At 36.8% G+C, this 12,606-nt stretch overlaps 1 protein-coding gene across 1 annotated transcript in view; it reads left to right on the top strand.

Moving 5' to 3' along the window:
* Window positions 1–12,606, top strand: part of HDAC9 (histone deacetylase 9) — a gene marked incomplete at its 3' end in the record, with an annotated part of 936,726 nt that overhangs the window by 786,952 nt on the left and 137,168 nt on the right. The window contains exon 22 of the mRNA XM_082846537.1: window positions 6,614–6,732. Within this exon, the coding sequence (XP_082702663.1) occupies window positions 6,614–6,732 (119 nt within the window). The remainder of the gene's footprint in view (window positions 1–6,613; window positions 6,733–12,606) is intronic.

Genomic DNA, 12,606 nt, shown 5'->3' with positions numbered 1-12,606 from the left:
TTTTTTACACATTTTTTCCTGTAATTGATATCTAGTCTCATAGTGTTGTGGTCAGAAAAGATACTTGATACAATTTCAATTTTCTTAAATTTACCAAGGCTTGATTTGTGACCCAAGATATGATCTATCCTGGAGAATGTTGCATGAACACTTGAGAAAATGTGTATTCTGTTGTTTTTGGATGGAATGTCCTATAAATAATAATTAAGTCCATCTTGTTTAATGTATCATTTAACGCTTGTGTTTCCTTATTTATTTTCATTTTGGATGATCTGTCCATTGGTGAAAGTGGGGTGTTAAAGTCCCCTACTATGATTGTGTTACTGTCGATTTTGCCTTTTATGGCTGTTAGTATTTGCCTTATATATTTAGGTGCTCCTATGTTGTGTGCATAAATATTTACAATTGTTATATCTTCTTCTTGGGCTGATCCCTTGATCATTATGTAGTGTCTTTCTTTGCCTCTTGTAATAGTCTTTGTTTTATAGTCTGTTTTGTCTGATATTAGAATTGCTACTCCAGCTTTCTTTTGATTTCCATTTGCATGGAATATCTCCTTCCATCCCTTCACTTTCAGTCTGTATATGTCCCTAGGTCTGAAGTGGGTGTCTTGTAGACAGCATATATACAGGTGTTGTTTTGTATCCATTCAGCCAGTCTGTGTCTTTTGGTTGGAGCATTTAATTCATTTACATTTAAGGTAATTATCGATATGTATGTTCCTATTACCATTTTCTTAATTGTTTTGGGTTTGTTATTGTAGGTCTTCTCCTCCTCTTGTATTTCCTGCCTAGAGAAGTTCCTTTAGAATTTGTTATAAAGCTGGTTTGATTGTGCTGAATTCTCTCAGCTTTTGCTTGTCTGTAAAGGTTTTAATTTCTACATCAAATCTAAATGAGATCCTTGCTGGGTAGAGTAATCTTAGTTGTTGGTTTTTCCCTTTCATCACTTGGAATCTGTCCTGCCACTCGCTTCTTTTGTTTGTTTGTTTTTTGAGTATGCGGGCCTCTCCCGTTGCAGAGCACAGGCTCCGGACGCGCAGGCTCATTGGCCATGGCTCACGGGCCCAGCCGCTGTGCGGCATGTGGGATCTTCCCGGACCGGGGCACAAACCCGTATCCCCTGCATTGGCAGGCAGACTCTCAACCACTGCGCCACCAGGGAAGCCCTGCCACTCCCTTCTTGCTTGCAAAGTTTCTGCTGAAAGATCAGCTGTTAAACTTATGGGGATTCCCTTGTATGTTTTTTGTCCTTTTTCCCTTGCTGCTTTTAATATTTTTTCTTTTTACTTACTTTTTGATAGTTTGGTTAATATTTGTCTTGGTGTGTTTCTCCTTGGATTTGTCCTGTATGGGTCTCTCTGTGCTTCCTGGACTTGATTAACTATTTCCTTTCCCATATTAGGGAACTTTTCAACTATAATCTCTTCAAATATTTTCTCTGACACTTTCTTTTTCTCTTCTTCTGGGACCCCTATAATTTGCATGTTGGTGCATTTAATGTCCCAGAGGTCTCTGAGACTGTCCTCAATTCTTTTCATTCTTTTTTCTTTATTCTGCTCTGCAGTAGTTATTTCCACTATTTTATCTTCCAGGTCACTTATTCCTTTTTTCTGCTTCAGTTATTCTGCTATTGATCCCTTCTAGAGAATTTTTAATTTCATTTATTTTGTTGTTCATCATTGTTTGTTTGCTCTTTAGTTCTTCTAGGTCCTTGTTAAATGTTTCTTGTATTTTCTCCATTCTGTTTCCAAGATTTTGGATCATCTTTACTATCATTATTCTGAATTCTTTTTCAGGTAGACTGCCTATTTCCTCTTCATTTGTTATGTCTGGTGGGTTTTTACCTTGCTCCTTCATCTGTTTTGTGTTTCTTTGTCTTCTCATTTTGCTTAACTTACTGTGTTTGGGGTCTCCTTTTCGCAGGCTGCAGGTTCGTAGTTTCCGGTTTTTTGTGTCTGTTCCCAGTGGCTAAGATTGATTCAGTGGGTTTTGTAGGCTTCCTAGTGGAGGGAACTAGTGTCTTTGTTCTGGCTCATGAGACTGGATCTTGTCTTTGTGGTGGGCAGGCCCATGTCTGGTGGTGTGTTTTGGGGTGTCTGTGACCTTATTATGATTTTAGGCAGCCTCTCTGCTAATGGATGGGGTTGTGTTCCTGTCTTGCTACTTGGTGGGCATAGGGTGTCCAGCACTGTAGCTTGCTGGTCATTGTGTGGAGCTGAGTCATGGCGTTCAGATGGAGATCTCTGGGAGATTTTTGCCGTTTGATATTATATGGAGCTGGGAGGTCTCTGGTGGACCAGTGTCCTGAACTTGCCTCTCCCACCTCAGAGGCACAGCCCTGACACCTGGCTGGAGTACAAAGAGCCTGTCATCTACACAGCTCAGACTTTTGGGAGGTCTGAGGTCTTCTGCCAGCTTCAGTAGGTTCTCTGTAGGAGTTGTTCCACATGTAGATGTATTTCTGATGTATTTGTTTTGAGGAAGGAGATCTCCATGTCTCACTCCTCCGCCATCTTGAAGCTCCTCGCCTGGATCCTTTTTTTGCAGATTGTTGCTAACTGTACTGTTTGCTACTGTGCTGTCATTGCTTTTAGGAAATGCGTAATAACCCATACATACACACATATCTAAAGGTTTTTCTGAGTCTGTTTGCCTGATATATATTTAAAGCCATGAGTTCATTTTTTTTTTTTTTGCGGTACACAGGCCTCTCACTGTTGTGGCCTCTCCCATTGTGGAGCACAGGCTCCGGACACACAGGCTCAGCGGCCATGGCTCACAGGCCCAGCTGCTCCGTGGCATGTGGGATCTTCCTGGACCGGGGCACGAACCCGTGTCCCCTGCATCGGCAGGCGGACTCTCAACCACTGCGCCACCAGGGAAGCCCCCATATGTATATTTTTATAATTTTCTTCCAATGGGATATTGGGAAATAATGAGGGACTAACACATATGCTTTGTTTGCTGTGTTTTACCATAAAATCCAATAATTCAGATAAAATATTCAGTAAATGCCTTTGAGGATTTGTTCTATTTAAGAAAAATTATATTATTTTCCCCACTCAGTACTCCCAATATATTTTCAGTCTTTCAAACATGATAGATCTTTTGAATAAAAATCAATCTAGACTAACATAAAAAGAAGAGTACAAACACTTCCACGTACATTGCTAAAATACTTGCCACAATAAGGAGATCTGTGGAGTCTTAGTCTCATCAGTTTATCAGAGAACTGAGTATTAAAGAGTTTAATACTAACAATGGGAAAATAAATAAGTTTCAGTTCAAAATTTAGCACATCTTTAAGCCAAACAGTATTTACAACATGGTAGACACTGAATCCATACTTGTTAAAATGCCTGAATGAACCTTATCAATATCACCACCAATAAGCACCTGTTATCATAGAGTTCTTCAAATCCCAGAATCTATTGTAGCATAGCATTACACAACTCTTATAATCGTGCATCATTGACTCATTCAACAAACAGCTACTACTCGGACACAATTCTAAGCATGTATATTTTTAAATGGAAGGAGTTTATCAAGTGATGTATTGTTTTTCAAATTTTCCATTTTTCCTTATTTTTTGGAGTGAATTCAAGTGTATAGGATTAGTCTTGTGAAATAGAGCATTTTGAAAGCCTGTGTGAAATTGTAAAATCCACGTTTGTATATTCAGGAATAACATACATAACAAATGTGGTATTTGCTTCAGACAGAAACTAGTGGATTCTGTATATTTGGAGATACGTGGCGTATCTCCAAATAAACATATTTCCTCTGTAAGTGGGTAAGGTCTTTATTAACAAAATAGTTGCATTGGAATTAAAACCAACTCCAGTCCATATCAAATTTCCAATTGCAGACCAAATTTCTATTTTGTTCTAAGGTTAGATCTTTTTTTTTCATTATGGCAAAAATGGACATTTATAAAAATGTTTTGTTGGAGGGAATGGTTTCTGTCTCATTCTCTTTTTTAGTTTATGCCTTCATTTTGATGGAGGCATCCAATACCTTCCTTTGATAATGTTTGTGGGAGATAATATCTTTTTGTTTGATATTTTAAATATCTGAAACTCTATTATCTACTCAGTTTTGCAGCTTGGATGTATATGAGATTATAATTTTTAAAATATTTTCCTTAGACTTTCCTTCATAACATAATTTCCTAAATGGGTCCTTCAGGTTTCTTGCCTATTTTTCACATCTCCGTTTTGTGTTGTACTTTCTGAGAGAATTTGTCAACTTTATCTTCTAAAAAGTCTATTACACATTTTGTTTGCTGTTTCTTCTTTTTCTTAATAGCACCCTCTTTTCATTTCATAGATGTATTATGTCTTTGAGGATAATCAAAATTTCTGTAATTATAGTCTCTTCCCTGCATTTTCTCTTGTTTGCAGACTTCCCTTTCATTTATTCATTTGTTTGCATGTTACTTTTCTTGTCTTTCATGCTAGAAACTTTCTTCACGCAGTCCATCATATTTGAGAAAGGGGCATTGAAAAGATAAGTGAGAGCTCTGTATAACTGAGGGGGCCTTTTTGACTGGTGAATTCACTATAGGAAAATAGAGGAAAAAACCTGACTGTTGGTCCGAGTGACTCAGAAATGTCAGTCTCTCTAGGTATTTTCTCTTTGGCCAGTTTGTTCCTCCAGGAAGACAGAGAAAAGTCAGCTTGCTTTTTGTGGCTCCCTCTCTGCAGATTTACACTTATGCTTCAGCTTTCCCCTCTGTACATCATCTGTAAATTTCCCATATTCTAAAATTATGTTTGCAGACCTTGTCTCCTGTTCTTTGTCTTTCAAAAATATATACATATACATTTTATATCCATATGTAGAGAGAAGCCTTTATGGAGAAGGTAGTAAGTGAGCTGTGCCTTGAAGGATGTTTACCCTTCAATTAATCTTACAAGTATAGATTGACTGGGGAGAAAGAAGAGTAGGGGAGGAAATCTTCCAAAGAGAGGGAAAGGAGGTGGAAAACTATAATGCATGGTTACTGTAATGCATATGACTGAAGGGACAGCATTGCTTAATCATCTACCTCCATATTTTCCTAAGAGTGTAGTGTTTGTTCTCTAAGATTGTACATAGGATTAATCAAGCTAAATAGATGGAGTACCTTGGTAAAACACTCTTGATTCTTTGAGACAATTTATTCCAACATCTAATATTCCAACAACATACATAACATGGCTGTTTCACACATATGAAAAGTAGTGACTTCATAACATGTGACGCTTTTGTAAAAAATTATTGGTATTATTAGGAAGGAACAGTATTGAATATCTCTCCTGATAATGTATTAGAGATTCTTAATTTTACTGAAGAGTAAAATAATGAAGTGGTACATGGTAAACAAAATTAAATTTTCACTTTCACAGATGGGCCAATTCAGGTATAAGTAGCTTTCCAAATGTTGGCAAGGCTGTCGTGGAAGTCACTTACGTGTACATTTATGATTTTGAAGGATTGAACTTCTATACTTTTATGACAGTAGTACAGTTATGAAAGATATTTAATTCATTTTTATCTCTATGTAGGTAAGTTTCAAATAAGTATTTTTTTTATTTTATAACGTGAACAACTTCTTGTTTACATGCAGAAAGATTTAAGTATAAAACTAATATGTGGTCATTGTAAAAAATATGGGAAATTTGCAAATATACAAAAGTTAGAAGAACTTAATTATGTCATCGTTCAACGATAGCTATTTTAATATTTGGTCTAGTTGTTTCTCCCAAACACACAAAAGAGAACTTACTAATTTTTAAATTCACAGTAGTGTGAACTATTCCCATTTCATTAAATAGTCTTTGAAATTTTGAATTTAAATGATGGCACACTGGTCTTGAAGCCTGCAGCAAAAAACCATTTGGTTTTATAAAGCCCAGGAGCATCCACTAGTCATTCTCTCTCAAATCCAGCTCTGAGGAGGAAGGGGTTAGGGAAGGCTGAGAAGGCTGAGGAGGTAAGTGCTGAAGTGTCTGAGTGGGACCAGCAGGGGCTGCTGTCAGGGATGAGACTGCCACATTCCTGGTGTCTCTGACCTTGGACTCGCTTAACATTATAATCTGGATTCTATTAAAGGAATTTCGTGTTTTTCCTTTGCAAGAGTCACCCCCTACCACGACAAACATTTTAAAATGTTTCTTAAAAAAAGTTGGAAAAGCAACTTTTTCCCAAAAGAAATTTATAGTTCAAATTTACACCAAGTTCTCACTAACTGGAGCAAGCCGGGTTTTCACTAAAGCTTCGACTTTCCTCTGTAAAACATTAGTCACTCCCTTGGAAGAAGCAGTTTTTTATAGGCAGTGGGATAAAACAGCCACAGATGTTCATGTAATATGACGGGATTTAGAATGTACCTGCAGAGCATTTTTTTTTTTTAATTTGGAGAAAAAAAGACTGAATTGGGATGCTAAAATAACAGTGATTCAGTATTAAGAAAATGATAAGTTTTTGGTCCATTCAAATAGTGTTTTCTTTTCCCCTTTTCTTTATTCTTGGGATGTTCTTGAGGTTGTACCAAGTCATTTTCACTGCACAATTTTTAAAGGTATTTGCCATTCCCATGGGTAACTGGTTGCCTTTTTACCGTGCAGGACTATAGTGAAGCCTGTGGCCAAAGAGTTTGATCCGGACATGGTCCTGGTTTCTGCTGGATTTGATGCATTAGAAGGCCACGCCCCTCCTCTGGGGGGCTACAAAGTGACAGCAAAATGTAAGTAATAGACAGCATTTTTTACATGTGAATAGTAACTTAGGTGAGACTTTCAAAAATGATTTTAGATGGTGTTCACTGCTTTGTCAGATTCATTCCTCTGTAGAAATTGGTCTTTAAGAAGAGCAAAGTTAAATCATTGCCTTTGGTGGGCTTGAAGGGACATTTCAGAACCTTTGGTTTTTCAGGAGTTGTGTTTTGCTATTTAAAGGCAGAAGTGATAGGGCTTCTGTTTAAAATATGTTAAATGACTTGAGAGGTCTAGAAAAGCTACTGGGCTTTTGCAAGTAGAATGGAAGTCACTGCATTTATTTCATTGTATATGGGGTAGAAATAGCAGTTTCCCAATAATGCTATGCTCTTCTAGGTTTTAATACAAAAGTGTAGTTCCCCTTGCTCAGAGGTTCTGTACATGCCTATGGGCAATGATCAGGATCTCTACTGCTATTCTGTTGTTCTGCAAAGGTTAACTTTTTGGCTGTATTCCTTAGTAGCTAGACACCAAATGAACAAATGAATTTTGTGTCATATTGTATTTGAATAACATGACCTAATGGAATCTGGTATAAAGAGTCTTTCTTTAAGAAGAATTTCCGTGCTCTCCGAGTATGAAAACAAGGCATATGTATAGTCCACACATGCAGATGTATGCTGGCACTCTGGATATATATTTTTTAAAAAAAGATGAAGGAAAAAAAGCAAAATTACACCAAGAATAGTATCCACTATTGTGTATTTTAGTGGGGGTTGAAAAGAAACAAACTGAAAACAACCCAAATAGTTTTAAGTGAGAGAGATGTGTTTGGAGCTAATGTGTTTTATTAATTTGAAAAGAACCAAAGAACCAGTATTATGCCAGCCTTTGTTTTAAATTGGCTTTACATGTGACAGAGTTTTCTGCACTTTAATTCTTCCAGTAACGTTGTTAGGTAGTAGCTATTTTTAACATCTGTTATTTACTCAGCGTTCTTGGTGCCTTGTTGTCTATTGAAAATATATTGAAAGAGGCAGCTCTACAAACACAAACAAAGCATAATTCACAATTCTGGTAAAATTGAATAGAGAGGTGTTTGTTCACATCCCATATCTTTATTATCCTTTTTCTTTGTGGAATCCCCCTCACATGGAAGTCAGTCTTTTCACTGCAGATAAACCTCATTTGGGTCAAGACTGGTGAATAGTTTACTTTAAATAAAGGGGAAAAAAATGCTTGTACCCTAAATTGAGAAAAACCCAAACAATAGAAAACACATGGAGCAAAGATGGAAATCTAGAAAAGGTGTCCTTTGCCATTAAATCCAAGAATCTCCCTCAGAGGGAGGAATGTCTATATTTGGATCTTTCTCCCTGCCAAGGGGAAAAGTTGTAACAAGTCTGAACTAGCTGGAAGGAACTAATCTTTTTGTTTGCTTGTTTATTTGTTCATGTTTTGCCAAGTCAAATTCAAACTCAAATCTCAAATGTCATCTTGGAAGTTTCTACCTCTTGTTAGCTTTAATACAATGCACCAAGACCTTCTTTATGTTGTGTTTCCTTTATAATTTGGGGGGATGCTCTTCGTTGTTTTCTATCCCAGGATAAGTTTATCTATAATTTCTCCAGTCCCCCCCCAATCTATTTCTTCTCTTTTTTTTGTCTTTTCTATTCAACAGAGCATTGCTTCCTTACTAGCTGACTTGTTTCCTAAGAAAAACACAGATACAGATTTTAAAAATTGACCCTTTGTTGAGTATATGCAGTTCAATAAGGAAAAGATACACAATGAGGAGAGGCAATCTTAGAACCCAAAGAGGCTGTGGTAAAGGTTATCTAAAACAGTTCACGTATTTCATAGATGAGAAAATGAATTTATTTTACCATCTGAAATACTTGGGGTTTAAACCCAAGTGCTTATCCTGAATTTGTAGTTAGATGAAATTGCATAAGCTTTTACTGGATGTTTTCCACAAAGAAAAATGTTTCATAAAATGCATGAGAATAGGGGCTTCCCTGGTGGCACAGTGGTTGAGAGTCCGCCTGCCGATGCAGGGGACATGGGTTCGTGCCACGGTCCGGGAAGATCCCACATGCCACGGAGAGGCTGGGCCCGTGAGCCATGGCTGCTGAGCCTGCGCGTCTGGAGCCTGTGCTCCGCAACGGGAGAGGCCACAGCAGTGAGAGGCCCGCGTACCGCAAAAAAAAAAAAAAAATGCATGAGAATAGAGAACTTGTGTGCACACTACAGAGGCCATTTTGGTGCCCAGGACCCTTAACCACAAGCAGTCTGTGACAGACACCGACTAGTTCCATGCTACTTAAATGAAAAACAGCAGGACATCATATATGAGCAACTTTTTGTATAGATCATCTCATGCAGGTCTCAATTTGCCAGCTATATTTTCTAGAGATGCTGCCATCCTAACTGGGTAGAGGTTAGGATTACTGGACCACTGTATATTTATTCCCCAAATAGCACACACCTGGGTCTCTTTTTTTTCCTTTCTAACCACCTGTCAAATGCATTTATATTGCTTTGGTCTGGACAGACAATTAATATTGGTCCTTCACTGTCCTATGCCAGAAGTCATTCTCCATTTGAGGGGAGTCCCAAAATGAGGCTAGAAATGGGCTAAAACCTGAAGTAAAAAGCAGGTAGAAATGAAAGAAACACATTTCTTTCCCATTCCTGCAAAACCCACCCTTGCCCGAAGTAGAATGTTTAAGGATTTTAGAGAGTAGTTTGGAGGTTACTGTCTTGTCAGAGATGCCAAAATTTTGTCTTAGCACATTGAATAAATCCTCTAAAAAACTTTTGTCTGATAGTTCTGAAAGGAAAAGATAAATCAAAATGAAAGTATTTTTGTTTTTAAACATCTAATTAATTCCCTGATTTTTTTTTTTTTAAGTATTGGTTGATACTTTGACAAAAGTCTCAGCTCACATATAGAGGTAATTTAAAATTAAAGTTGATTCTTGGCTAGTAGTATTTTTCTTCCTCTTTTCTCCTCTCATCTCTTCACATATTGAACGTTCTTTGCTGTGAGAGTAGAATACAAATATTCAGACTTGTTTGTGCTGAAGTTTTAAATAAATTAGCTTAATTAGTTGTTTGAAATCTATGCTGTTCTTCCAATTAACCACCAGGATTAAGGCCCAAGCTGAATGGAATGAGTATCTTTGTGTCCTACCCTAAACCTTACATCAAACTTTACCTTAAAGTTATCAGCTTATCTTTTTAAATACTCTTGTTTGGATCTTGGAACCGTCTTCAGGTTGCAGTTTAAGAAGTTTGGCATAAAACAACTAAGTGCCATGTTCAAACAGTAAAATTGAGTAAAATTGATTCACCATATTGCAGCACCCCCTGGCTTAACAGTGTTGTCACCATTAAAAAAAAAGTTTTAGTTCAAATTCATTTTACAACAAAACATATTTTTTCTTTCTTTTCAATACATCTGTATATTTTCTGTTTTCCATGGCTTCAGGTAGTGAACTCATATGTGCAAATTGCTTTTATCGTGTAAGAACTTTCCTTTCTTTGGAATAATGCAAAAATCATTGTGAGATGATAGCCATGTGTGATTAAAAAAAAACAAACACATGCTCTTTTTATAAACAGAGAGTAGTTTTATAGTCCTTGAGATAGAAACCACTTCCCTCAGCCAATACACAAGTGTTATTTTGACAAACAAAGAATAGATAATAGTTGGGGAAAAAATCAAATAACATGTCTTAGAGTTTTGAATTACCATCTTCTCCTTGATAGAATGTTTTATTCTTTTGAGTGACCCTCTCATTCCTTTTTCCCTTGTGGAATGTCTGTCAGGGAGAGACACTATTGTGGGGCAGATACCGGTCTAATTGAATTGGTACTTAGCTGTGAGTTAATCTCAGGGAAGGACAAAAATCCCTTCATTGGTTAACTCTCCAGAAATAAGTCTCTAAGAAGTTGAGTGCTAAGCCAGTCAACAAATCAGTGCCAGGAGACAAGTGCGTTAAACATATGAGGCTATGCTGATCTACTTCATCTGCTAATGATGGATATTTGTGCTTCTCTCGTGCGTATTCAGGAGGGTCTGTTTCACAGTGTCCTCTGCCATGCATTTTATTTGTCCATAGAATTGAAGGCAGACTGAGCCAGAAGTATAAGTAGATTTTCATTTTTACTTGTTCTTCCCTCACTAATGATTCTGCTTTTACCTTAAAATGCCCATGGCTGTCTGAGGTCTCTAATTTTCTCCCCATTATCAAAGCCTGTAAAGGACTGGATCATATTCACTGTGTGTTTTATTACCCGATTATACTTTTTTAAATGAGTACATTCCAGCTAGTGTGTTAGTTCTGTTTGGCAGTTGAATCTTTTATTATTTTTCTGCAATTGTGGCAACAATGGTTTGTCTTCTCATAATAGAATTTCAGGCCACAGCAAACAGGTGTGGAGAAAAGAAGTGTCTGGAAGACACCTACCAAATGTCACTTCATGAAAGATCAACCTTAAACTTGAACTGCTTCTGTTCTTTTATATTAGGGTGGAAATTGGGGGAATATCATGCTGGTTGATTATTCAAAGTATCCTCCCATCCATCTACCATCAGATTAACCTCTGTTATATACTTCTGTGCTGTGTCCTCAGAAGCTGGACCAGCACCTGGCACATCGTCTAAGTAACTTTATTATTTCTTTTTAATGAGTAAAGGTAAAATGAACCCATGATTTCTTAGCTAACTCAGACCCTTCCTTCCAGTATATGGGAGTTCATGATTATTTGGGGTTTTGCTATCCCTCTATCACTGCTACTTATTTCCAGGTCTTAAGACTACATATTCATAACTCCTATAATATTTTAATGAACACAGACCTGTGTTTCTGACAATGGTCACTTATTCAATATTTCCTTTAATAGAAATATTATTGAAAATATTGTAAATATTAAATGGGAAGTAATGATTTCCTTAGTAATGGGCCTTGGGCAGAAGCACTGAGTATTAAAAACTGCTAGAATCTAGATGGTGAGAAAACTCATTTCATCTCTCCTCAGAAAAACAAGACGGGGGAGAGTGACTCCTTTAAATAATATACCTGAAATAAGTGTGAAAAAATATGGGAGAGTGCAGAAGAGCTCGTTTGGGGGGGGTCAGAAGCTCTATGTTTAAATCTCAACTTTGTTCCTAATTAATTTTGTAATCAAGTTAGTTTCTTAATCAGCCAAAAAAAAAAAAAAAGTAGGAGAGTAGGGAAATAATTATACCTACAACATAAGGAATAAATGATTAAGCATTGTGAGGTAATAGTTTTGAATTTTATTGTGGCCATCATTTCAACAATTCTAAACATTCAACAGAAGTCTGAGATTTTAGATGAGGTATTTGAACACAAAATACACAACGCAAATGTAAGAAGAATTTTATACTCTTATTTGAACAAAATGGTCAGAATGGTCCTAGGAAGCTATTCAGGATTCTAGGTGAATAAAAAGCATATGTCCATTCAGTTAAAAGTCAGGTTAGGAGGAGAAGTACCTTTGTCTCACATTTTCGTATCCACATGCATTCTCACATTGTAATTAGTCTGGGGCAATTGGAATAAATTACAATTCTTTTTTGAAAAATGAGACATCATTATTTTGTAGTGAGGATAACTCAGGCACTGCCTGCCTAAAAACTCTGCAGTTTGTCTTGGTATATTGAAGTGTGCTTGGATCTTGACATTAATAATATTAATATTAATATTAATATGCTGATGCAGAAGAAATTATCCAGTGGTGCATTTTTAGCAACTGAACTATCTGAAACACAGTTAAGAATAAGAAAACAAACAGAAGAACTTCTGAAATGCAAAAATTGATGCAGAAGGTCCACTTATAAATGTATAGACATACCTTCTTGCTCTTACTGA

Source organism: Leucopleurus acutus, assembly GCF_964270905.1.
Source record: "Leucopleurus acutus genome assembly, chromosome: 9".
In the NCBI taxonomy this organism is placed as follows: Eukaryota; Metazoa; Chordata; class Mammalia; order Artiodactyla; family Delphinidae; genus Leucopleurus; species Leucopleurus acutus.
This window is presented reverse-complemented; position numbering and strand designations above follow the sequence as displayed.